The 27602-nt window shown below is 40.9% G+C and overlaps 2 protein-coding genes across 2 annotated transcripts; one reads left to right on the top strand and one right to left on the bottom strand.

Annotated features, from left to right (window-relative positions):
- Nucleotides 1–1258: 1258 nt before the first annotated feature.
- On the bottom strand, nt 1259–13313 carry tslig3a (tRNA splicing ligase complex subunit 3A). Its single transcript, XM_086045852.1, has 8 exons — nt 13150–13313; nt 12433–12581; nt 10571–10705; nt 7405–7586; nt 5522–5602; nt 5320–5436; nt 5057–5224; nt 1259–2416 (listed from the first exon to the last, which is right to left on the bottom strand). The coding sequence occupies exons 1-8, from the start codon at nt 13185–13187 to the stop codon at nt 1775–1777; spliced, it is 1512 nt and encodes a 503-aa protein (XP_085901978.1). The 5' UTR covers nt 13188–13313; the 3' UTR covers nt 1259–1774.
- Nucleotides 13314–15344: 2031 nt separating this feature from the next.
- On the top strand, nt 15345–22706 carry tmem97 (transmembrane protein 97). Its single transcript, XM_086045176.1, has 3 exons — nt 15345–15733; nt 15817–15961; nt 22055–22706. The coding sequence occupies exons 1-3, from the start codon at nt 15617–15619 to the stop codon at nt 22327–22329; spliced, it is 537 nt and encodes a 178-aa protein (XP_085901302.1). The 5' UTR covers nt 15345–15616; the 3' UTR covers nt 22330–22706.
- The last annotated feature ends 4896 nt before the right edge of the window (nt 22707–27602 follow it).

The raw sequence follows: 27602 nt of genomic DNA, 5'->3' as shown, positions 1-27602 counted from the left end.
TAATGTTTTTGTACCTTATTACCAGCCTAAAAGAAAATGCAATCTTATTTGTGTGTCACCATTCCCAGCTTGTTTCATGAGTTCATTTTTTAAAGATTTTTAAAGATAAACCTGCTGAACCACAATCCAAAAGCAATGTGTAGTTTTCAATGGTTAATTTGAATTAACTTATCTATTATTATTATTATTATTATTATTATTATTTTAACAGAGGGGAACCAACAACTTTCTCCAAGTGTAGCGTTTGTGGAATGAGGCTGGAGATGGAGCATTACAGTAAATATCGCCATCGTCTTGTCAGTATGAGAAATGCTGTCAATGACAACTTCCGGGAATCTAAAACAGATATACGAGTCGTATGTCGATTTGTGTCGCGTGCATATTCTATTTTCGTTTTAGAATTAAAATTGGAAAATAAGAGTTTTTTTTTTTACTTTTCCTTACTCGTTCCAGACAACAAAATAGAAAATTAAGCTGTATTTCAATCTCATTTTTTGTATTTTAAAATGAAACTCAAATAACGAGTCGTTTTTCCATCTTTCATAACTGCTTTCAAACATAATATCCAATGACCAAAAGAGACACGGACCGTGGAAAATTGTTTGCTCACTTTATTGATACAATATTTATAGTTGAATAAACATTGTTTTTAGAGTCTCCGGAAAAATTATGATTTTGGAGGAAAGAGGATTCCGCCCGGCACCAGCATACATACAATGAGCAGAGGTGGTCATTTAAAACTACTCAAACAAGTACAAAATTTCCCAAAACTTACTCAAGCAAATGTAATGGAGTAAATGTAAATCGTTACTACCCGCCTCTGACAATGAGCCTGTGAAATTAAATGAAAACACTCCAAAATCCTTGGGAAAAGTGGGTTTGTGTCAACCTCCTGATTGCAATTCATGCCACAGCTAACCTATTTTAATTGCTTCCATTTCTGTGACGTTGGGTGTTGTACCTAGCTGACTTTCAGCGAGAGGTTGTGTACACCCCGGACTGGCTGCCCGTCAAATGCAGGCCACATAAGTATTAGCTCAAACTCCCACCTACGGACAATTTAAAGTCCCTAATTGACTTGGGAATGTAGGAGGAATTAGATGTAACCGAAGAAAACACTCCACACTGAATGGCAAGTGCACAGAATCAAACCCAAACACTCTCAACTGTGAGGCAGACAAGCTAACCACTAGCAAACTGAGCTACTCATTTTAATACACTGGAGTATAACTTGTTTATCAGGCATTCAAACAAACAGGGAAAAAGAACATTTTTGTTTTGAAAATTTTATTGCTCACACATTCATGCAGTCCAGTACCCACACTTGTAGGCTCACAATCTAAGGGCAACACAATGTGACCTACGTATTTTCAATAAATTATAATTGCTGTTATTAATTAACAAAATGAACTCTGGCCATAAAAAGAACATTTCAGGTAAGCACGTGAAACCAAAACAATTTTTAGAACACTTTGTGCAATACCACACACTTGCAGATGTTCTTTTGTTGTTCCTGTTGGACAGCAGTGAGGTGTTATAGTTGGGAAAAAAAGTCAATTTCAAATTAAGCAAGCAAGTTTAACTGACTTTTTTTATTGTCATTGTGTAGGGAGACAAAAAAATGTACACTTCATAGGTAAACATTCAAGTGTACATTTATGTACTTCAGTATACACATACCATTTACTCATTGCTGAAAATGTGCGATTGGTAAGGCCTTCTCAACCTGATTAAGCAATTGCCGACTGTGCTGTAATGTCCCACACTACTATCTTCAACTAGCGTAGTGGCGACTTTGATTAAAGCCAGCTTGGTTGTAGTTCTGGCCACCATGTTGAAAAAACTGTTCAAACTGTCCTCCTTGACTAAAATTCTGGCCTCCTCTCCCTCCCCAGCCTCCTCCTCCTCCTTGTCCTCCTCGGCCTCCTCGTCCCCTGCCTCCTCGACCGCCGCCTCTCTCTTGATGCCAGTTTCCATTCTGGTGGTAATTGTCATGATAGCCTGAATGGTGGCTGGACTCTTGGGGGCCGCCTTGGTTGTTCCCGCCTCCTCTATAAGCACCTCTCATTCCACCTCCCCACTGATGACCACCGAAATCTTGATACTGGCCCTTGCTGTAACCGCCTCTTCCTCCTCCACCCCCCTCCCCCCAGCCTCCTTGCACCCTTCCACCTCTGCCGCCGCCTCCTCCTCCTCCTCCTCTACCTCCTCTTTCTCCTCCGCCTCTCTCATAGCCCCCCCGGCTGCCTTGAGAATAATGATCGTAACCTCCCCTGCTACCACCATGCCCACCTCCGCCGTAGTGTCCACTACCTTGGGGGGCATCCTGCCGCTTTTGCCATGAAGGCATTTCTGGAGGGGGAGGCTCAATCTCACAGGGACGGCCTCCTCTGTCTGGCACTCGACCCATTAAAACCTGGCGGGGAGAAAAGAAATACATGAAATGGCGCATTCAACACTGGCCCCAAAGTTTTTCTTCCATGACAGAACGCACTCACACAAGCACAACACACACACAAAACGTAGACATTTCTTTGCTCCAAGCTTGATCAGATTTCTCCACCGTCCAGCAAGAGGAAATGTTTAGGGAATGCCCACATAAGGCTGAACAAGTCTGAAAAATAGTCTAATTGCTACTTTCCCCCCCTCAATATTATGATGTCATTTGTGATTATTTTTACAAGGTCATCCATGTATGTGCTTTTAAAAAAAATAATTATTAAAATTATTATAAGAAATTATTAGCAAGAAATCTGTATTTACTTACACAATATCAGCTTTATTTGTAAACATTTTTGTTACTGCTTTTATTTGGAGGGCAAAGTCTTGACCAGATGTGGTGACATTTTTATTGAGAAAATGGCAATTCACTTCCAAGGGACATCAGACTTGTGTTTCTTTTCTTTTTTTTTGCCCGGGAGCGCATAACCGCGTTTCCACCACTAAAGCCGGGAGCGCTGTTGCGTCTTTCTACCTTTCAAACTGGGAGAGCGGATACATCACTGTCCTTTTTTAATCCAATTCTCCATCTCTTAGCCAACTTAATGCATCAGAATATACACGTGACGGTGTCGCAAGAGCGCGGAGGATGTCATGGAATTTTTTCGAGCCGTAGGTAGGCTAATGGCGGACGCCGTCGATCGCCAGGAGCTCTCATTAAAAAGGACACCTGGGTGAGCTTAACATTAGCACTTATATAATAGGTTTGCATGTAAAAACGACATTAGTACTAAAATGCCCACCTCAAAAGACTCTGTAGTGATTTAAGGTCTTTTTTTCTGATTAGATTTACGACAAATTTCCATGTCCCTTTTTCGGTCTCAGTGGTCTACGTCACGCGAGGAAGGCATGCGTGGTAATATTGCTCGCTTTGTCAGTTATGTTGTCTAAAACGGTGACCGATCGCCACCAAAATGCAAATGCACATTACTACTCTTGTCCACTTCAAACTGTGAAAATACAAAAGTGTTCTGCGCAATGGTTTGGATTTATTGACAATACGAGATCTCATCATGAACCCCTGCACAAAATAAAAAATACCGTGACGATTGCTACTACACTTTCACAAGCTGAATCGGACAAGAGCATGAATGCGCACACAAACCGCGACTGGTTATATTTCGGACATTTAGTGACGCTAAACTCGTGTCTCAGGAGGGAGAGAGACGGCGGCTTGCAGCAGCAGGCAGATTGGAGCCCCCCGCTTCCCTCCCCGGTTAAAGTTTGGATTGGGACAGCAGAAGTTTAGCAACAACTAGCTTCAGGCAGTTAATAAAAAAGGCGTTAGCACAACAACATTAGCTCCTTACTGTCCGCCCAGCATGTGGAGGCGAAGATGAGCCTGTGTCTTCGTGTCGACTCTCAAGCAGTCGCGCGTGGTGTCACTGCTTTTTACTTGCAGCCCCTTCTGCCCGAGTGAAGCGGCTCGAGAGTGACAAAAGCCCTCATCGAACAGCGAACGAAAAGTTCCAGCAAGTCTGACTGCACAGCCGAGAGTGTGGCCGCATTGGAACGTGCCATTTCGGCTGTTACCTTCCAAATTCGACGGCGCGTTGTAAGCCGAAAACCTGGGGCACTCCTCATCCAAATAAATGTGCACGTCTCATTTCCACTTCAGTCTCTGTAAATATCCTGACTGGTGTTTAATGCCTCGCCCGACCTAACTGTGATCAGCAAAGAAGCAGTGTTTTTTTGTTGTTTTTTTTAAGCAAATAAGTAGTGTGCGCTGGTTCCAGCCTATGTAGCTCTGCTGACTTCCACATTTCCTCATTCTCATATAAATCAGCCACGGAGAGGTTAATCCTTTTGATATGTTGAAGTGGGCATTAGTAGAGATGTCCACATTTTGGTGCCAATTGATTGCCGTTTTTGGACGTTATAAGCAATGAAAGTACAATGATTTCCAATGGAGAGTTTGGAATCGGTCCATCGCGTGACTCCAGCAGAACAAGGATAGAACGGTAGACGGCTAATTTCTCCCAAATTTATTGATAAAATGGAAAATGACAACTTTTTTCATTTTCCTGATAAAAAATATATAAATATATATTAATATATATATTCAATATATAAAATGAACTTGTTAGTGAAAACGTGGCCATCCCCCACCGTCCCTTTAAAGCCAGTAACGGCAGTGATATATAGACGATAGATATCTAGACCAGTGGAACCAGTCGAACGTGATATGATATGGTTTGTAGATAATTACGATATTGACGCCTTTGTAACAGAATAGAGGATGGTAATTACCACTTGATTTGTCTTTTTTAATTAAAATAGTGCTTCTCTTGTACTGACACGTTATTTTTACATCTTCGATTGAAACAGTAAATAATAATAAATTCTGCCTGTGTGAAAGCCACATGTCTAAGCTCTTTAATTCTTTTGGAATTATGTTTTGGTCTGCTACAGGGGCTGAGATATTAATCATTTTGTAAGTGTTGAATTTCGGGGAGAACTTCAGGTTTTCAAGGGTAATTCCAATGGTGACCTTAGGTTTTGGGGAGCTGTTTAGCCAGGCCCTTTAGGCCTTAATGGGTTAAACTGATCGACTCACCTTATTAATGGCACAAGCAGTCTTTTCTCTCGACCTTCCACTGCTTGTGCGAAGGATTTTTGAAAAATCTTGTCGGGCGGCAAGAAGGTGCGCTACAGAGATTTTGCTTTTTGTACCAAGGGCAGAACGTAGCGGTTGATAAACTTGAGCCAAATTCCCAGCATGCGTCTGTAAGTGAAAAACAAAAACAATACTGTCATTCACAAGAGGAAAATTAGACCAAAACACAACACGTTTTTCTTCTGACACAAGGTGCTGCATACCTTTGCTCTTTCTGACCAACCAAAAGACTGCACTGTCACATCCAGACGTTTTAACAACATCTTCCTTCTCACTTCATATTCATTTACAAGTGCTTGATTGATGGCTTCAATTTTTTCCTGTCAAAGGAAGAAAAAAAGGCAACATCTTAACTGCAGTATACTCCATTTTCCTTTAGTAGTACAGTAATACTTCCTAGTTTACCATGTGCACAGGTCCAAAGGCTTTCTTCAACAAAGGCTCTCCTATATGATTTGGTGGTACTCTACTTGTGGCTTCTTTCAGCTACCATACACAATGACAGAACAACAAGCAGTGTGAGAAAATACAGCAAACAGACATTTTAAAATATGACACCATAATGCAAGAAACAGGGATTTGTGGGATCATTGATGATCAAATGAGAGATAAGATACAATGTTGGTATTTGAAAGTAAAACAAATTAATTTTAAAGTGGGCTATTAATATTCAAGGGCCGCAAAACTTGTGTGCTTATAATAGTTCAATGGCTAACCCTTTGAAAACACAATTGCTCACAGCAGTGATTCCTAACCTTTTTAGGGTCATGCACCCCCAAACCTTTCTGTCATGAGTACCCCTTCACTCATATGCTTTAATGATTCTCCAAAAATAGCGCACAACACAACTCATTAAATGAAAATCATTTTACTTCGTAAACTTAATTTGAACATTTAATTCTTATACATTGTCTTCTTTTGAACTCAAATTAAACATACAAATGCATTTGTCTTGAAAGTAAATAATATAATTTAAAAAATAATTATTTTTAAAAAAGGAAAACCTGCCTTAGCATTTATCAGGAAAATCTTGAACGAATATATGAATCCCTTTAACTCATTCACTGGCACTGACAAATTTGTCTTTTACAGTCCAGCCATTCAATACCAGGAACCTATTCATATTTTTTTCCAAAATTGTTTCTTTAGGGTAAAAGAGGGTCTGAAAATGTCTGGCAGTGAATGAGTTAAACAAGCTGTTCTGCCTTTCAGGCAAGTCTTATTTTAAAAACCATACAAAGAGATGCTTTAAATCAATGCGCACAGTTTCCATTCTGCCAAACATTGATGTCAAGACTTTATATTAAAAGCTACAAACAACTTACCAGGACGTCTTGCATCATGTCGCCAGAGTTTAGCTTGCTGTATAGTTCAGACTAAGCCCATACGTCTTAGCGAGGACAGTACACAGACATTTTAATCTTTAAATATCAGGAACAAAACCATGAAAATGAATAATGTTCAAACCCACTATAGCAGTTTTACTTTCTTTTCATCAGTCATCTGAGTTTTAATGAGACACTTGGGTTGACACACAGCTGTTGTGATTTTGACATGGCTGTGCCACAGGTCTGAGAAAACTGATTAAAAGTTTCCACATACACCCTGCGAACATCCCGAGCGAACAGCGGGAGCACACTGCCTATCCAACTAATCAACCGTATATGATAACTGCAGCAACATTATGGTTCATGTGACCCATTTGCCCATGTTGGGGTATGCATCGCAGTGGACAATATTTACACACCCCTTGCTCAAATGGCAGGTTTTTGTGACGTGAAAAAAATCAGACCAAGAAAAATCTAAACTTTTTCCACCATTAACATGACCTACAACCTGTACAACTCTATAGAATAACAAATCATTTAGAGAGGGAAAGTAGAAATAAACAACTGAGATAATATGGATGCAAAGGTTTGCAGACCATCTGACAGCTGGGGATGTGGCCGTGTTCAGAATTTACCAACCATACTCAAACTCAAAAGTCAGAAAACAGTTTTGGTCTCACACTTCAAATACGTTTGGAGGAGTGAGAGTAGTATTAGCACTGCTCTCACAACGAATGGGTTCTGTGTTCCAATCAGGTCATGTTCTTCCTTGTGCTTGAATCGATTTTCTCAGCATGTTGAGTTACTATCAGACTAACACTGCCCATGAATATGAATGCGTGTATGAATGGTTTTATCTTACTTTGCTTTGGTCAGCTGGTCAACAGTGCATGTTTGGTTGAACCCTTAGTGTTACTGTACCAGTGCAATTGGGTGCATATTCTGCTCTACCAAACTGACCTTCTTCTCAATGCCACTGAAGAACTGGAACATGGCAATGTTGGCTGGAGGCTTGGACATGCCCAGTGCCATGCAGATGCCCTTTAGTTCCTGGAAGGCAGGGCTACCAGATTCCTGGGCCTTCTTCTGGGGTGTGTTCACCAGGATCATTCTTGAGGCCTCCAGCTCAGATACCAGAAAGGCTGAGATAAAAATGACACTTTGTCATTATTTCAGTCATATTTAAATTTGTTTACCTTGCTTGCTGAAATTGTAACCTCAGCTCTATAGAATTCAATTGTCACGTGTAGAATAAATGCTGGACCTTCAATAGACATATCCACTCAGAGTAGTAGTAGAAAACACTTGAATGGCCATATTGCATGTGTGACAAACACTAACAAGCAATGTACAGTAAAATAATCTTCAAAAAAAAAAAAAAAAGACGACCTCCCTTCTACCCTTATGTGGATGTGAGAGCTGCGTGTGAGTTTAGTTATAGTCAGCTGGATTTTTACTGAAAGTCCAAGTGACCAATTCCTATTTAATGCTTGGGTCTGAAGTCTTCGAGGTGTGTTGAGGAGTTCCAGGAATGGTGTCGAAAACATACATTTCAAATTCAAACTACATTAGAGTTGTTCCCTTCAAAGTGGGCCACTTGGGAATGGGCCGCGGCGGGCTGCACAGATGAAAGAAAAATGATAATAAAGTACAGTACTCCCCCGGTTTATTTAGCATCCGTGGCTAAAAAGTATTTTATTTTGAAAAGTGACCGGATTCTCTCCGTTACATCCATCTATGACTGACTCTTAACGCATGTCAAGTTGGCTCTGTCACGTAACACTAATATTAAATGCGTGGGCTAGTAAATGAATAAAATAAACAGACGTATTTTGGAAGGTTTGGGAAGATAGAGTTGATGGGAAAATGGATGGGGACAAATACAGGGCCAGTTTGGAAGAAAACCCGTTGGAGTGTGCAAAAGAACTGAGACAGGGACAGGGTTTACCTTCCAACAAGACAATTGCTACATTTACATGGACAAAATTTCTTTAATCCGATCAGATTTCGGATTAAAATTATGATTGGATGCACTGTGTTCATGGACACTAAAAATATTGATCCGAATAGGACTTGCATGTTCATGCATCACACTTTCGATTGGAACAAATGACAATCTGTAGAAAGATTTGAAAACTGCTTTTCAGAAACACTCCATCTAAGATACCTGAGCTGGAGCTGTTTTGCAAGGAAGAATGGGCAAAAATCTCAGTCTCTGGATGTGCAAAATTGATAAAGACATACCCCAAAAGACTTAGCTCTGCAAAGTATTAAATTGGGTGTGGGGATGAATAATTTTGCATGTCCTACTTTTCAGGTTTTTATTTGTAAAAAAACAAAAACGTTTAAAGCATCATACATTTCGTTCCACTTAATCGTATCCCACTTGGTGTTGATTCTTAACTAAATGAATTTAATATCTTAATGTTTGATACCTAAAATGTGTGGGGAAAAAAAAAAAAAAAAAAAAAAAAAAAAAAATCAACAAATTCAAAGTTGTCCTGATACTTTTGCAAGGCACTGTACTTTGAAGGGGAAAACTTGTAGTTTGGCATTTGAAATGTTTCTATACTGACATTGGCACCATTCTTGGACCTCTTCTGTCACCTCTCACATTTACATGTATATTTCAAGTGATACATATCAAGTATTTTCGCTCTCAAAAACTGCATTGACAGGAATAACCGATCAGTCTGTTTAGGCTGCAGTTGACTGATTCTTATCTAGGATACTCTATTCCATAAGGTTTTTTTATGTCTCGTCACACTGCCATGATGTGCATCAGAATTGTGCCATTTGGCAGTAATAAATCAATAAAAACTGTGTCAATTGAACCATACAGTTTAACCCATTAAGGATGGGAGTGCATAACTGTCTTTCTACCCTTAAAGCCTGGAGCGCTGTTGCATCTTTCCACCCTTAAAGCCTGTAAAGCATATATGTCATTTTATTTTTTCAATCCAATTTTTGTTCTCTTAACCAATGAAATGCATCAGAATATACACGTGACGGTGTCGTGAGCCCGCAGAGGATGTTCTGGAATTCTTTGGAGTCATAATGGCGGACGCTAGGGCTGTTCAATTTTGCCTAACAAGAAAATCCGGATTATTGTCTCTTAAACACGATTTTACGATTACGATTACTTTGTAAAATAAAAAAATGATGAAAAATGAAGTATTTTGAATGTCTTTTATTTAAACTTAATTTGTCTTTCTTTGAACTCAAAATGCCAGTTAATTTAACTTAATACACACAGAACAATCCATTGGGGTTAACAGCATTTTACTAACACAATAGATTTCAGATCTGTTCTTAATTAAACCAATAATGAAAGAAGAAAGTGCATATGCCATCTGAAACGAAATCATCAACATGAGGGACGGTAGACAGTCAAGTCTGTAAACCAAACAGTCTGTCAGCAAGTCATTTTGCCAACCAGCCAGTGAGTAGCCTTTCACATTTCTCCCTGGTCTTACTTAAACATAAATCAATGATTAGTGCAAAACTGTCACTCTATAATACAATGCACTGTCAATTTTAAGTAAGGATGCATAGTCCAGCTGGACCAGAGGTCTGTTGTAGAGGAGAAAAAAAAGGGACGCCTTTCAGACATTGAGTTACTTGCTCGCGGGTTGTATTGTACACGCGGGGCACACACTACACTTCAGATCTATATTTGCCCGATTTATTAACTAAACGCTAACTTGCCTGAGCAAATAGCAGAATCGCCGGTAGCCATGGATGATGTTGTAGTTTTTCCGGTATGCGCGCTCGTGGGAGGAAGCGGAAATGCAGAGGAAACTACGGTGGCTTAGATACACCAAAAATAACAACATCGAACGTGCCGACTGAACATTTTTAACATTGTTTGATCCAGAAAATTCGGTTTCGGTTTAAAATCGCTTAATCGAACAGCCCTAGCAGACGCTATCGATCGAGGGACCTTTGAGCTTTGTGTTGAATTTCTGGGAAAACTTCAGGTTTTCAAGGGTAATTCCAAAGACGACCTTAGGTTTTGGGGAGCTGTTGAGCCAGGCGCTTTAGGCTTAAATGGGTTAAATCCAGCTGCAGAGACTTAAAAATGCTGTATGATAAAAAAAATAAAGTTGACAATACTGAACCATACAGAGTAGCAGCAGACAGTCATTCTTGTTGAGAAGCCTTTGGGTGACAGCTCCACTTGTGAGGACGGAGTAAGGACAAGCAACTTCTGCCAACAAACCGCTCATCTCCAGCTGGAAGCCCTCTGCCTCACTTGGACCTGCAATAGGTAAAAGAGCAACTACCTTGTATTCTTGTCCTTGTGAAATTTAAAACATAGTGTATGGGGGCGAGGGGGGCGCAAACATATTGCGTGGAACAGGCCACCAGTGCAGTGGGTGTCTGCAGCGGAAATAAATGTGATTTCTTTAAGGGAACGGATTCAAATTGCTCATTAGTTTTCGACTCCAATGGAATATGTCCCTCCTCACTTGCTGTACTGTGATTGTGCCAGGGATTGTCTAAATGCGCAACGTACAGTAAGTGAACTTCGCCTAATGTACAAAAATTGTGATCAATCAGCACCCAAATTTATGTTGACATCTCTATTTGTGCGCACATCAACCTCTGAATATAATAAAATGATCGCCCCAAAATTACTGATTTTATGGCTATAACCAGAGCTGGGCATTTTCCAAAAATTTCCCGGTCCTTTTATCGCCTTCCGCCTGCAGCTGGGGTACCCTTCCGGCTTCCGTCTATGTACCTTTTTCTCCGGCCAGACCAAATAGTAATCGCCTGTAGGCCCGTCCGCCTATCATTTTAAACAGGCTTCCTTTAGCAACTCTGTCTACCAACTTCCACAACCCACCCCAAGTTCCCCTTTTCATGTGCCCTCTCATTAAAGGCGAAGTAATCCAAACATATTTTTTTCAAGAATATGTTCTATGCAGGGCGGCACGGTGATCGACTGGTTAGCACGTCCGCCTCACAGTTCAGAGGTCGTGGGTTCGACCCCGGCTCCGGCCTCCCTGTGTGGAGTTTGCATGTTCTCCCCGTGCCTGCGTTGGTTTTCTCCGGCTTCTCCGGTTTCCTCAAACATTCCAAAAACATGCATCGTAAGTTGATTGGACTCTCTAAATTGCCCCTAGGTGTGATTGTGAGTGCGGATGTTTGTCTTTGTGTGCCCTGCGATTGGCTGGCAACCAATTCAGGGTGTCCCCTGCCTACTGCCCGGAGACAGCTGGGATAGGCTCCAGCACGCCCCGCGACCCTTGTGAGGAGAAGCGGTATCGGTAATGGATGGTTGGATGCATGTTCTATGCAGGCCCACTAATTGGAACAAGGTATTCTGATAAATTTTGCGTTTGTAGAAAAGAGAGTTAATCCACCCGTTTTTAGCCAAAATGGGGGCGGCCATTTTGTCACTTCTGTCGACTGAAAATGACGTTGAAGTTGGTCAGGGCTCAGGTAGTGACCAAACACGGCTCACCTGTTTTCTGAAGCTAAGCCATGATTGGTCATTATCTGAGCCCTGAGCATCTGTGATGTCATATTCAGCCGACAGAAGTGCCAAAATGACCGCCCGAGAGATGGCTAAAAACAGGTGGATTTTGCTGCTTAACTCATATTCCACAAACGCAATATTAATCAGAATGCAAAGAACATATTCTTGAAAAAAATATGTTCGGGTTGACTTCCCTTTTAAGTTTGAGGGAACAGTTATGGACAGTACCCTGATCTGGTTGCCAGCTAATGGTATGGCACACAAAAAGAAAACAAATCACACTTACACATCTATGGACAATTTTGAATATACAATTAACCTAACACGTATGTTAGGAAGCTGCAGAAGCTGGAGTATCCAAAGAAAACCCATGCAAGCGCTAAAGAGCGTGCAAAGTTTTATGTCATTGTCAAAGGGCCTTGCAGAAATTGTGATTCATTTAAACAAAAGCAGCATTTATGAAGTTTTGCTATTCAGGAAGAAAAAAACTGAAATCGTACAGTTCGTGGCATGGACATTCTCCTCCAGTTTACTGTAAAGTCTGAGCTCTGACACAATCCAAGCACAGAGCTTTGTAAACTCCGGTGAAGCAGCCCCACCATTCACAGCTGACTCCAGAGCTCCGTCCTCCAACAGTGGGCCTTGATACCTTCAATGACAAACATACCACACATTAAAATTCTATTCAAGCCACACTGTTATTCCTCATCAACCTATCGTGGCTATAGATAACCTGCAGTTAAATTGACAGCGCCCAAACCAAAACCCGTTGGCAAATTTGACCAACGTTTAGGAATGAAGACATATATCGCGACGAAATTGAAACAATTTGTTGATAGTTTCAAAGCTTTAAGGATGTCCCCTTGAGATGAATCATCTCATTTTCGAAGGGGTCCAAATGACGACTTTCCAGCGAGGGTGGGGTTAATAAGAAGCTGCACTTGATCGCAGCAACAATTACAGTGCAGCAGTTTCGTTTCAAGAGATACGTGTTGTTGAGAAGACCGCCAAACGGCTTGGTTGTAACAGTTGTTGCAACGTTATAATGGTCATCAAGAGAGTTAGATTAAAATGACTGTCTGACTAATGTTATCTTAAACACCGGGTTTAGTAGACCACGAGTAGACCACGTCACATTGCTAAACAGATACAGACATGGTTAGCCAACTGTACACTGTTTAATAAAATTATTGAAATTATTTCCCCCCTTCACTTACCCTAAATCCTCAAGTGAAACGATGATATCATTCTCCATAGTAATAATTCTTGCGTACGGTCAAAAATCACGAAATGTCAAACACACTAATGGTCCAGTTGGACTAACGATTGACTTCTTCGCTGGATTTATTTCTGCTCAGGAACGTGTGGATTGGGCGAATATCGCCGACTAGTGTCAGGATTCTGTCCGGCCAAATCACAAGTAAAACACTGCAGACTACTCGGTTTTTGTTTTGTTTTGTTTTGTTTTTGTTAATGTAAAATACAAAATAGTAGTAGTATAGCAGTTCTTTCTCTTGTGCTTCCCTCTTGAGGACCAACTTAACTTTGTATGTTATTTTTTGTAACATTTTGTTTTATCACAAAGACAATTAAACGTATTTCAATGTTATGTAAGTTCGGCAAATGTTTATGGGGTGAGAATTGTGCTTATACGTATGTAAGGAAGCATGCTAATAGAACTTGTTTGTGTAACATTGAAAGCTCTACTGGAAGTTTATCTATATTATAGACCCAAATTTAAGCCACCAAACCTAGAAAATATGTAATGAGGAATACAATTCTAAAAAGGAGACAGGATTTTTAAGAAAATGTTTTGCCCAAATAATTTACATATTATTCAGAGTAGTGAAATCCAAAACATTAACTCCACCATGTTCACAGTCTTTCATCAGTACACATTTTCAATTATAATGTGTTTTGTTTGCATTCGGTCATCCTCACAAGTTTTGCTGTTCACCTGCAGAGACATAGCTGCATAGGTGTAGTCGAGATTTTGAGAGCAATACTTTTCCTCTTACTCTTCTCCTCTTAAACTTAAATGTCTTTGCAACCACTGATTTTATTTAGATTGTGCTTTTATAATAATAGGAAAATTTGACATGATTCTATTTTTTAGGTTGTGAGGCTGGTTGGATGTACTGACAAATTCTCTGAAATGCCTTTGTAGACAGCTAATAGTAGATAAATGAACATTCAATGCACGAGCAACAGCTCTGGTTGACATTCCTGCTGTCAGCATGCCAATTGCACGCTCCTTCAAATCAAAGATGTTGCAATTGCAACATCTGTGGCATTGTGCTGTGTGATGAAACTGCACCTTTCAAAGTGGCCTTTTATTGTGGGCAGTCTAAGGCACACCTGTGCACTAATCATGGTTTCTAATCAGCGCGTGCTGCAGGAAGACGACTTCAGTGAAGTGGATCCCTGCCCAGTTGGTCAATGTAGAAATCTCCATAGCAGCGCCTCCAAGGATGTGTTCAGGCGGATCGATACCAAAATTTCGATATTCCAATTCCAGAGTGCTCAATTTTAAGTATCGATCCTCAAGCTAATCGATATTTCCAATACATTATTTGTTAATGTATACTGTAATTTGGAAGGTTGTATTGTCATCCAATCAGAATTTTCGCTGTGTGTAGCCAAGGGCAGAAACAGACTGCTGGCTCTGGTCCCGCCCACCAGAAATTTGCAAACATTGTTGATTGGATGAAGAACGATCAGGGTGAAGGCCCACTTCTCGTAGGCACTGCATGGAGTGCACACCACTGTTGACAAAAGGACATGGAAGTGGTAACAAAATGGTTTGAAGTAGTTTGGTTCACTGGTGCAAGGACAGCAACAGCGCACATGTGGTTTTGTTCGCAGCTTTATGAAAAAAAAAAAAAAAACACATCACTTCCGGTATCAAATCTCGGATCGGTAACACAATATTTGGTGAAGTATTACTTGGTATCGTATCAAATCCCAAGTCACTGGTGTCGCCCATCCCTATAAGAAACAAACAAAGATAATGTGAGGGAGATAAATAAAAACAGTGAAGCTAAAGGTTTTTAAAACATAAATGGCTGGTGGAAACTCTGATTGGCTGTTATGTTTAGAGCTTCACCAGCCACAAAAGTTAATTTACAACCGTGTTTATCAGTGCGTGTTTTAAGCTATCCTGCAGGAACACTCTTGTGCAAAAAGTGTCTCTTCACCTGTAAATATTGGAAAATTACAAAGTTTATCATTTGTATGTGGCATTCAATCAGTGTTTAAAGGTCTCGGTTACCTACGTATTTTGTCCTAGTGTCGCTGCCGTACTTAGCAATATTCTGCGCATGCGCTGTATATCGTGCATGGGCCGCAAATAGTCAAAATAATGGAGCAATAGCTCTCATCGACTGGAAGACCAAGCCCAATTATTACTTTCCTACTACTTTCCTGAAGTTTTAATAGAATTTCAAAGATAAAAATTGCTTGAACAACAACCCGTGTCACCATGCTCCCTGACGCAGAGGCATAATCAGTCGATGACGTCACAAGCACTGTTCCTATAGTGCAACATTTGTCCACTTGTTAACTTGTGCCCTCGAACACTACGTGCACTTCGCCTACGTGTACACTTCAGTGAACATTGTTTAGGGTTTTGACTAACGTTGACTTATTTATATTCGTTTGTTTTGTGTTTTTTGTTTGCTTTGGATGAAGATGATTCGTTTATTAGAAACAATATTTGCCTTCTATTTTATATCGCACATTCCTATCACGTTATTCATTGACTTGCAAACTGTTCTACCGGGATATTTGTATCCGCAAGCTGTAAGTACAGCGTGATAAGATGAGGTTTCGATGTTTCAGTGGCTTCGGCACGTGTAATATCCGTCCGTAATTTTTTCCCCTAGCTGAGAGACCTACTCCAGTGGTATTCAAAGGAGGTCAACGACACGCTGCTCCTGCACCCTCCAGAGTGGTTCAAATCTTTCATCGTCTGTGAGGGTTTGCTACAAATACCATTTTTTCCGATTGCAGCATATGCTTTCCTCAAAGGTAAGTTTACCAAAACGTCGACTACTACTAATGCAAACACTGTTCTGGATACGCGCTAATGCATAAAAAAGTAACGCTAATTAATTGCCATTGCGTTACAACAAATCTTTGATATATCCAAAGTGGGATTACAATTACTACTACTGGTCACTTAAAATGGTGCAACGATTATCTGCATCTTCTGCACAACTGTCATAGTATTGTAAGTACCGCACCACTGATCACTTTATCTGTGCTCGATGACTTTCCACATTGTTGCACTGGATCATTTATGCGCTTGTATTCACATAGTTTGGTGGGCTGCACATGTAAATTGTGCAACTTACACGATTTTAATGACACTGTTTATGTCTTTACCATTATGGTATCATCAGTTAAAAAAATATTTGGATGCAATCTGTCAGAAAGAAGATGCACTGAGGAGCCACATTGAGAAAAAGACTGTTGCCGTCATATTTAATTAAACTCCAGATGCTGAGGTGGAGATGTGTGCTTAAATATCATTTTTCAATAAAGAATATACACATTTGGAAATATCTGTTGCTTTCTCAAACACTTTTTGTTAAAATCCACTTAAAATTTGTCGGAAAAGTTTGCTTGATTGTAAACAAATAAGAAAAAAAAAATGCAACTTTTATTGCAACTTTTAGGAAAATGGCCCACGAAATCAGGCATTTTAGACCGCAACAATCACAAAAAATTCCCCCGAAATCCTGGAGGGACGATTATATTAGGGCTGGACGATTATGGAAATAAAAATAATGATCAATGATCTTGATTGATATTGAAATCAGTATTAATAAAACAATTATTAATTGGTTACAAAATTTTGTATTTATACAACTACTAAAACACAACTGTATCATCATAGCCTCATGCCATCCATCCCTGCCCATGGAACACTTTATTCTTAAACTCCTTATTCTTTTTGTCAAGTAGAACATGACATTGTAAATATAATGTGGAATGTGTGCCTCTTGCATTTTCATTCTGCTAAATCCATGCCTTCTGACGCCTTGCATCTTGCACACATTCGAACTGGGGACTAGATGAAAAATAGCCTTTTGGCTAATTCTGGCTTTTTTTAACCGTGATTTTTCACATGTTATGTGAAATTCTCCTTTCAGATAAACTAATCTCTTATCTCTTGATCATATTTATTTTATGTTATTGTTCTATCTTGATTTTCACAAGTGTTGGGACCTAGGGGCCTCTTGTCCCGTATTTCGTGCCATATTATTTGGAAATTCGTGTCGGTGTGTGGGGTTATTGTTGTGGTTTGTTGACATCTACGAAGAACAAAGAGCAGGCTTGGAGGACCGTGAGTGAGGAGCTTGCTGTACCTGGTATGTTTTTACTTTCTTTATTTTTTTTACAGCTGTTGAACTTTACCTAGACGGCAACATTTGTTTGCATTAGCTTTAGCACAACTAAATCTGCGTACTCCTCCAGCAGCGACGAGGGACATGCTGGCGTCACTCGCCGGTGTGCTGGCTCTGACGCTGCTCGCGCTACTGGGTTTCATCACTTGTCGTACTAGTAGAACTTGCGCTGTTGAAAAATCTCCAGCGCAGTTGGATAACTGGTGTCGCGTTTGAAGTGTTCAACGGCAATTTTTGTTGTTTGCCCAATTCGCCGAGTCGGTTGAAATGAACTTTGGCAGTCTCGCGACCACGTCACACGCATGAGGGACGATTAGTGGGCCGGACTAAAATCCACCGCTGCCCTTGCTTAGTCCTTTTTTGAGACTTCTTTCCTAACAGTGCGTTTTAACACGGCAGCAACTTTGCTGATTAAAACGGAACAGAATCAAGAGAAAATAAACAGTATCGGTACTTCTCGTCATTTCACTGCCTGCTGTCGCACCAGTTTGTCAGTTAAAGCGGAAGTCAACCCAGACCTATTTTTTTCAAGAATATGTTCTATGCAGGCCCATTAGTTATAAGAAGGCATTCCGATAAATATTGCATTTTTGGAATAAGAGTTAATCCACGCCATCTCTCGGGGCGGCCATTTTGTCACTTCTGTGGACTGAAAATTACATCACAACTGCTGTGGACTCAGTTAACGACCAATCACGGCTGACCTGTTTTCTGAAGCTAAACTGTGATTGGTCGTTACCTGAGCCCTGAGCAGTTGTGATGTAATTTTCAGTGGACAGAAATGACAAAATGGCCGCCCCGAGATGGCTAATGGTCTAATGGTATGATTACACATGCAAGACAGGCTGGTCGTGTTTCTGTCAGTCATCAGTGAAATGGGCGTCCTGTGGCATAATCCGTGGTATTACATGTGTTGAACTACTAGAGGGCAGACTATGCCTGTGATTACAATGTTACTGCAGGGAAGGCACATGAAAAAGAAAAAAAAATAAGTCTCCATTGTTGTTGCAGGCAGTTAAAGGGACACTTGGATGAGCTTAACATTGGCACTTATATAATAGGTTTGCATGTAAAAATGACATCAGTACTAAGATGTCCCCCCCCAAAGACTGCAGTAATTCAACATCTTTTTTGTGATTAGCTTTACGACAAATTGGCACCCCCCTTTTTGGAGCTTGGCTTGTTATTTTTTTCGGTCTCAGCAGTCACAGGAGGGAGGCAAGCTTGGTAATATTGCTCGCTTTGTCAGTTCTGTTGTCTAAAACGGTGGCCGATCGCCACCAAAATGCAAATGCACATTACTGCTCCTGTCCACTTCAACCTGTGAAAGTATAAAAGTGTTCTGCACAATAGTTGGATTTATTGACAAAAAACGTGATCTCATCATGGTCACCTCCACAAAATCAAAAATACCGTGGCAATCACTTCTCCACTTACACAGGCTGAAGCGGACCAGAGCAGGAATGCGCACACGAACGCTGGTTATATTTCAGACATTTAGCTATACGCTAAACTTATGTCAACTCTCAGGAGGCAGACGACGACTGGCAGTGGCAAGCATGGATCTTTATTCCCCCACTTCCCTACGGCTAACAGTAGGATAATGGGACGGCTAATAGAAACAACTAGTTTCAGGCTGTTAAAACAAAAGGCGTTAGCACAACAACATTAGCTCCTTACTGTCCGTCCAGCCTGCGTCAATCTCCATGTCGTGGGATTGCCTCCCAAGCAGTCGCGTGCGTTGTCCCGACACCGCTTGCAGCTGCCAGCTTCGGTGTGACGGTGAGCTAAGACCTCATCGAACACAAACACAGGGGCTGTCTTAAACGTGCGCGTCATTGCAGAGCGGCATGTGCTTTCAGCCGAGTGTGGCCGCATTGTAACCATTTCGGCTGTTACGTTGCAAATTGGAGGGCGTGTTGCAGGTCGAAAAACTGGGGCCATTCCTCATCCAAATTAATGTGCACGTCTACTCGTTCCCACTTCAGTGTCTGTAAATATCCTGACTGGTGTTTAATGCCTCGCCCGTCCTAACCGTGATCAGCAGAGAAGCAGTGTTTTGTTTTTTTTTTGCAAAGAAGTAGTGTGCGCTCGTCCCAGCATAAATCTATGTTGCTCTGCGCACTTCCACATTTCCTCATTCTCATATAAGTCAGCCAACGGAGAGGTTAATCGTTTTGATATGTTGAAGTGGGCATTAGTAGGGATGTCCACATAAATGTTGCTGCCAATTGATCACCGTTTTTGGATGTTATAAGCAATGAAAGTACAATGGTTTGCAATGGAGAGTTTGTAATCTGTTCCTCCAGTGACTCCGACCGAACAAGGATAGAACACTAGGGGGCGCGGCCATTTTCCTCATTAGAAAACCCAGAGCTGGGCATTGTCTATCCGTCACTAAGTTCCCGTCTGTATTTCCGGCCGACCCACGTGGTCCCAGTCCATCCCTCGTCGGTGACAGCCAATCAGCATCAAGAACGTAATTTTGACATCACACACTATCGCTGTCAATATCAATATGGGGCACGTCATTTCATCTGTGGGACCAAAAGTTATATGGCACACAGGGGTGGTAGTCCCCCTGTTTAAGAAGGTGGACCGAAGGGTGTATTCCAACTATAGGGGAATCACACTCCTCAGCCTCCCTGCTAAGCTCTACTCAGGGATCCTGCGGAGGAGGGTCTGTCAGGAAGGAGTAGTGTGGTTTTCGTACTGGCCATGGAACAGTGGGCCAGCTCTTTACCCGAGGCAGGGTCCTTGAGGGTGCATGGCAGTTTGAAGGCGTTCAACCCTTTCACTCAGGCGGTTCTGTGGGGGGGGGGGGGGGTTGTTTTGGAAGTATGCGGAGCTGAACCCCCTGACGCAGGCGGTTGGGTCCATGTACGACCTGTGTAGGAGTTTAGTCAACAGTAAATTGGATTAATTTCCAGTCAGGGTTGGACTCTGCCAAGGCTGCCCCTTCTCACCCATTCTATTATTTACCTTCATGGACAGGATTTCTAGGCGCAGCCAAGGCCTAGCGAGGATTCGGTTTGGTGGCCTCAGTATGGAATGCTTTTTGCAGATGATCTGATTCTGTTGGCGGCGTCAAACTGTGATATCCAACTCTCACAAAAATAAGCACCTATTCTGAAAACATCCATAGTCAGATCCCCTTTGGCTGTCATTACCGAATGTTTAAAATTGATTATTCTATCGATAATTTAGTTTTGTACTAAAGTGTATTACAGAACCATTTTTCCCGCTTACTGTTTATTAACCAGATGTTGTTTATTTACTATTTTTCAGTGATTGACAAAACAACAGCTAAATAACAATTAAGAAATGTCCCTCAAGAGGGATTGATATTGTACTCATCAAACTTTTTGAAACAGATTTAGTTAGTGGTTCGGCATTGTTTTCCAAAATAAAATCTGATATTTGCTAACGTATTTTTTTAAATAAACAAAAGATAATCAGTCTGCTTTCATGAAGTACTACAGAAATCAGAGAATACTTACTGTTGAGAGGCTAAATTCTGAGGAATTGGACAATTTTAAGTTAATCAATGGCTCTTCCTCAATTCTTATAATAGTTGTAACTTAATTTGATATTCGATTAGTGATCAATTCACCGATTAATTCTGATCCCTCTAGAATGCCCTCCCCGGGTCAGCATGAGACCCTGCCCCAAGTTCAAGTATCATGGGCTCTTGTTCACGAGTGAGGGAAGAATGGAATTGGAGAGCTACAGGCGGATAAGTGCAGCGTCAACAGTGACTGTCCCGTCGTGGTGAAGAAGGAGCTGAGCCAAAAGGCCATGGTCTCAGTTTACCGGTTGATCTACATTCCCACCCTCACCAATGGTCACGAGCTGTGGGTCGTGACCGAAAAGAACAAAGACCTGGAAAAGCGGCCACAATTAGTTTCCTCTGCAGCGTGTCCAGGCTCTCCCTTAGAGATAGTGTGAGAAGCTCAGTCATCCAGGAACATCTGCGAGTACAGCCGCTGCTCCTCCATTTTGAGAGGAGCCAGATGAGGTGGCTCAGGCATCTGGTTAGGATGCCTCCCTGTTGGGGAGGAGGCCTTGGGGACGACTCAGGACACACAGGAGTGACTACAGTATGTCTTCCTGGGAACACCTCAGGATCCACCTAGAAGAGCTGGATGAAGTGGCTGGGGAGAGCAAAGTATGGGCTTCCCTGCTAAAACTATGGCCCCCGCGGCCCAACCCCGAATAAGTGGAAGATGGATGGATGTTTCCAGTGTGTGTTATTCCGCTATTCTACTGTTTTTGTCTTCTACTACTTTTAGATTTGTTGCATTGAAAAGTTCAGATTTTCGACTTTCATGGAAGTTGCTTTTGTACATTTGCGATACTTGTACAATTTCTATAACAAAAATTTCCACTGAGAAATATAACTAAACTTACTTTTTGTGGCCATTTTTTTACTCCGGTATACTGTCACAAATAAAAACTAGAGTTCTACTGACAAACGTGTTGGTATGCATCTGATTTCTGCTCAGTAACGCATATCAATGGCCTGTGACCTTGAGATTATCTTCTTCACATACAGATACTGACCAAGAGATGTTTATTGTGTCATCTGGGGCTGTAGATTTTCAGTCAATCAGAGATGACAAATACATTGATACACATCAACAGCTGCAGCTCTGCCCCATAGTAGTTTGGTCAATTAACCTTTTGCTCAAATGTGTTTCCTGTCTTGCAGGGGGCTGTCACTGGATCAGGACTCCGGCAATTATTTATTCCACGCATGTCGCCACCACATTGATCCCAATTCTCTCCCACATCCTTTTTCATGACTACACTATTGAAAGCGCCCGGGGCCCACAGACATGGCGGGAACGTTGGACGCTTGTTGCCATATATGCCCCATACTTGTTTGTCCCTGTTCTGCTACTCATCACCATGCTCCTGTCATCCACATACAATCCTGGTAAAATTGGAAATACATTGCCAAAAAAAGCTAAGAAAAAAAATTGAAATGTTGCCAGACCTACATTGCTGTATATGATTTCATCAGGTATCATGCATACTGAGAACACTTATTAGTCAGAATTTTTTCCTTTTTGAACTTTTTTCCCCGACACAATTTTATTCATATGCCATTCTGTACTAAATACGTGGATCACTTAATTGTTGAATTCTAGTCTATAGACACATCCCTTGATTTCAACACATGGTTTGCTACTGTCAACTATGGTACCATGTATAGGTGTGCCTTGCCTGATCACATACAATCAATTAGACGGTCAGTGAAAATGTTTGCAACTGAGCTCAGATTTAAGTGCAATTGGTTGTTTTATTATTAATTTAAAAAAAAAAGTTAAAATAAGCAAATAAATGTTTTCTGGATCGTTTTTGTTGGTGGTGTACAGAATTTTAAGGACAAAAATACTTGTATCCATTCTAATATATACTAAACAGCACAAAACAAGGAAATGTGTGTTTTTTTGTTGATACGGTGCTTCTGGGTCATAAATCTTTTTCCGTTGGGAAGCCTGTTTACAGCATGGGTAGGAGTCAAGTCTTGCATGAAGGTAAAAGTCTGAAAATATGTTTTGTAATTGATTGCTAAGTAAAATGGCAAATGAGTGTATATAGCGTTTTATCTACTTCCTATTTTAAAATTACTTGTGATTTTGAACCCATTATATTATTATTTAAGTTATTCCAATTTAAGTTGAGTGTTATTGTAATGTTTTTTTGGGTACCAATTTTTCATTGCTTTTAAATTGACAGTTTTAAAGTATTGGCACTGACAACAAATATAATTCAACATTTTATTAACATACATTTTTTGATTAATTTCAAACATTTTTATTCAACTGTAATCAAGGATAGAAATGAGCGGTTTCACATCGCTGTTTGCAAGGTAGTTTGTGTATTTTGTACCTCAAACACTGAAACTGCGAATGGGCTGACATTTAACCCTTTAATGACCGGACCAAGAAATTGTCATTGAAACATTTTTTCCTTACATTTCCGGGTTATTTGGGACACAAATAACAAAAATCTGTAGTTATATTCTCCTCTGCCTTTCTTGTTCAGCTCATTGTCCTTCATCAAGGGAGCTCCACCAGTGCACTTTTCACGAGCTGTGCCGATGCATTTCACACCAAAACTTGATTCTAGATCCTTGAACAGGGTGTAACGCGTATTTGTCCCATACGACATATTTGTCGCAAAAGACAACAGTCTTGGCTCAGGAATGGTCCACACCACTTTGGCTCCCAGCAGAAGCTTCTTTTCTTCCTCACTTAGTGTGACGTTGAACAAGGTGGAGGATCCTCGGTAGAGTAGCAGGTCATGGATGAGTCCAGAGGTACTGGCCCGACTCGAAGCCGATGTTGAAGCCAAAACGACGAGGTTTGTGTCGGATGAACTGACGCAGATTTCCTGCTTGAAAGTAGATGAGATTTCGAGACACTGCTTTCGCAACATGTCAAACAGTGAGCGGATCTTGTAGAAACGATCGGGGCTCTCTGCAACTTGCTGGTTGAGATTGGATGAAACGACGTAGCATCTTGAAGCGGTTTCGTGGCATGATTTCTGCAATCACGGGGAAACGTGATTCCATGGCCCAGTAGTCTTCAATGGCAGGAAATTCAAAATCTCCCATGAATAGTAACATAGCCAGGAAGTGTTCCATCTCTGCAAGGCTTGTGTTGATTGGATTTCCCATTTGTTAAGCAGAATAGAGATTTGTGTGGTAGACAATGTGCCTGATCATCTCATTCGTGAAAATCGTTCTGAAGTTGGTGAAAGGTGTCCTCACTTCTTTAGGGAGCTCAAATATTTTTTGGGGGAACCAGGAATGGCTCAACTAGATACTTGATCTGCAGGCAAAAGGTGTTGTTGATATTCGACAACGTCCATCAACTTGCCTTTGTCTACATAAATCAGAAAGGTTCAGTGACTAATTTACACATGCCATGCTTTGGTTTAGACAAGACAATAAAGGCTCGCTACAAGGCTTGCGTTTGAATGGTGGGACAATCATGACTCTTTAGAGTCACTGAAACACAAGAAATGAATGCTGAAGCTACTTTTTGTCTGCAAATTCACCTATTGACTGTGATATCCATGCACAGAATGTTTGCAGAGGCAGACAACGTGTATGTCCTGTTGCTACATTCTAATGCCTAATTCATCCAGAGTCTCCGTTTGCTTTTAAAAAATTGCTTCCCTATTTTTTTTTTTTCTTCAACAAGTTACCTGATTATGTTCAGTAGTCATTCCCAAACCACAATATGACAAAAAAAAAACATTCCAACCTTTGAAAAACCAACTAGAAGTATCTTATAAGCGGGGGGTGGGGTTAGAAAAATTTCCATCTTCCATCTTGCTGGGAACCCTACTTAAGCCCCTATCCCACTGAGCAGTGAACAATTGCGACTGTGATCGAAGCCAGCAAATGTTGTGGTCAGAGTTCGCCAGGGTTCGTTCATTGTTGCAAATGTTCGCAAAACGTTCGTCAACAGTTGGTGATTTTTCTTGTCACAAGGAAATGTGAACATGTTCAAAATTCCCCTGCAACAAGAAACGTTTTGTGAACATTTGCGACCTTGAACGAACCCTGACATGAACGCGTATTTTTCTACCTTCCAACAGTCGGAAATGTTCATCCCTAAGTGGGATAGTGGCTTTATGTGAAAAAACACAAAGCTGCCAAACGTTACTGAATCACTGAGCAAACACTATACACATAGAGAGAGATGTATAGACAAAATGTTAACCTTTTACTGCTGCAAATAGCGGACTTATGTGAAGTGTCACTTTAAAAGTCAAAATATTTGAGTAAAACATTTTCAATGTACATTGATTGGTTTTTTTTTGCATTAAAATTCTGTGATTATGATTGTTTTAAAGGGACAATGTGTAGAATGCTTTTATTTTTCAATGATCATTTTAAAAACCCGCTTTTCATTTGAACAACATGCAAAAAAATATGATCTATCACAACATAATTCTTTTTATATAATCATAGGTAAGTATTCTCTAATTATATTACATAGGGCGCTTCTCCACTACAGGAGGCTGCCATGTTTCACTGCCATCTTTGTGCTATGGATACTCAAAAGGGGACAAACCTAGCAAACGTAGTCCCTCAGCATCATGACTACTGCATGTGTAAAGAATCCAACACACATACTTCACGACTCGAGGGAATAATAAGTTGTTTGTGATGACATTTTGCTTGCACCTCTGATGAAGAAACTATTGGTAGTCTTGCGACATGTAGTCTCTCGGAGGCACCGTAGTGCAGGTGTGTCCAAACTGCGGCCCGTGGTCCATTTTTAATTGGCCCGCAAGAATTTTAAAAAATAGAACAGAATATAGCCCACACCTCAACTTTTGCCTGAGTGTATTGCACTTCCTAGTTTTAACAGCAGCTAGAGCTACTGTTGATCAAGGCAGTTGCTCAATGTACATATGTGAGCAAACATTTTCTCTGTTAACACTGAATAAAAGCAGAATGAGAACCAAATTGACCGACAGCCATCTCCATGATGTCATTCGCATCTCAACCACTAAGTTTACTCCAGACCTGCCAGCCATCCTTCGGTCCTGAGCGCAGCATCACTGCTCAATCCCACTGAGTGCAAAGCAGTTTCCATTTTAGGTGAGTAAAAAAATATTCCACAGTACCCGTGTGTCAATAAGCATGCATGTGCAGGTACATATGTGACAAATATCAATAATGCGCATCAATTCTGTCGGTACACTGTTTTTTTTTTGCACACCACTTTCTTATCGGGGCTTTTCTTGTTAACTCACAGAGTACTTTACACCACTGTGCACAGCGCTCACACTGCGTCAGAACATCAGCTGATCTCATCTGATGCAGATTTGCTCTTTGATCAAGTGACATTTGTCCGAATTTTAGTGGAATCGGATCAGCACTGCGGCAGGATGGACCGATTACATACCCAGCGCACCTGATACTCACCAGAATAATTTACTAAAATTATATGCAATCCTGTTATTAAGTCCAGTCCAGTTCAGTCTCTTCATGTTGATAACCATTTTAAGCAAACGTTATTAGGTGAGTTGCTAAGCCTAATTGTTTTTCTCTGTACTGTAAATCTTCTAAGGGGAAATCTGTGGCTGCTGTTCTGAGAATGAGCTACCAAAGCTTTTTCGAAATAAATCAGTAAAGATCCATTTATGGACAGCTGTGATGAAGGCTGTTTTGTCTTTAATTATATTCAAGAATATAATATATTTGTCCACTCTTAATTGATTTTCCTAACTTTAATACACAAACGTTAAGGCTATACAGTATACATAATTTCTAGTAAGTGGCCCAGACCCTTCTATATTTTTATGTAGGTATATGGCCCTCAGCGAATAACGTTTGGACGTCCCTTGCCATGGTGTGCGTGCTTCAATCTTAGGTCGTTGCATTATATTAGTTGTTGTAGTTATATGGCACAGAATTCTACACGTTGTAGAATGTGTGCTCATGCATTATGCTGCATTCGAAAACTTGGGAAATTGGAATTATCCCTCTTGGATTGTCCAAGTTCGTACCTCAAAGCGTTCAAGCCGAGGAGAGTTAAACAACAAAGACGGCTCATTCCGATCAATTGTTTGTTGTTCTGATTACAACACATTTGGACCTACAGCAAACCTTCTTCATAATTTCTTAAATTTACATAAATAAAGTAATAATTGATCTTCAAAGCGTTCATTCATTTCACCAAGTAACTTCATGCAGAGATAACGGCATATCTTAACGCAGTCCCTACGAATCACTTTGTGTTACGTGAAGTTATTTCGAATAACTAAATTAATGGGTTGCCGTTGTCGAGTGATGTCTCATCGAAGTCGGCCGGTGAACTCGGGGTCCTTGCCCACCCACACGCAACTACCTAAATCGGACCTTCCAGTTGAAAGCGGCGTTCTAGTGCACTTTAACTTGTCCGGAGTCGGAAAAGGACGACTTCCCAATTTCCTCTATTGGTGGATGGATGGATGGCAGCGTAAGTCACAATAGAAAATAGTGAAGTTCCCATGAGTGAGTCCGATTCAAGTGCTCTTCCGGTACACGCACCTAGCTAGCGGCAGATAAAATGGAATCTGCAATTTGTCCGCAATCTTTTTTTTTGGCTTTAACCCCCCCCCCCACCCCAAACACACACATTCATGCACACAATCAGAATTTGAGGGAAAAAAAGAGTTGTTCATTTCCTCTGAACGACCCACAAACAATAAAAGTAAAGCAGTAACGATCCTATTCAGTAGGGGGC

This window comes from Filicampus tigris, chromosome 11 (genome assembly GCF_054856515.1).
Source record: "Filicampus tigris isolate MCC_2025a chromosome 11, RoL_Ftig_1.0, whole genome shotgun sequence".
NCBI classification, from domain to species: domain Eukaryota; kingdom Metazoa; phylum Chordata; class Actinopteri; order Syngnathiformes; family Syngnathidae; genus Filicampus; species Filicampus tigris.
Note: the sequence above shows the minus strand (reverse complement) of the source record. Positions and strands in the feature narration are given on the sequence as shown.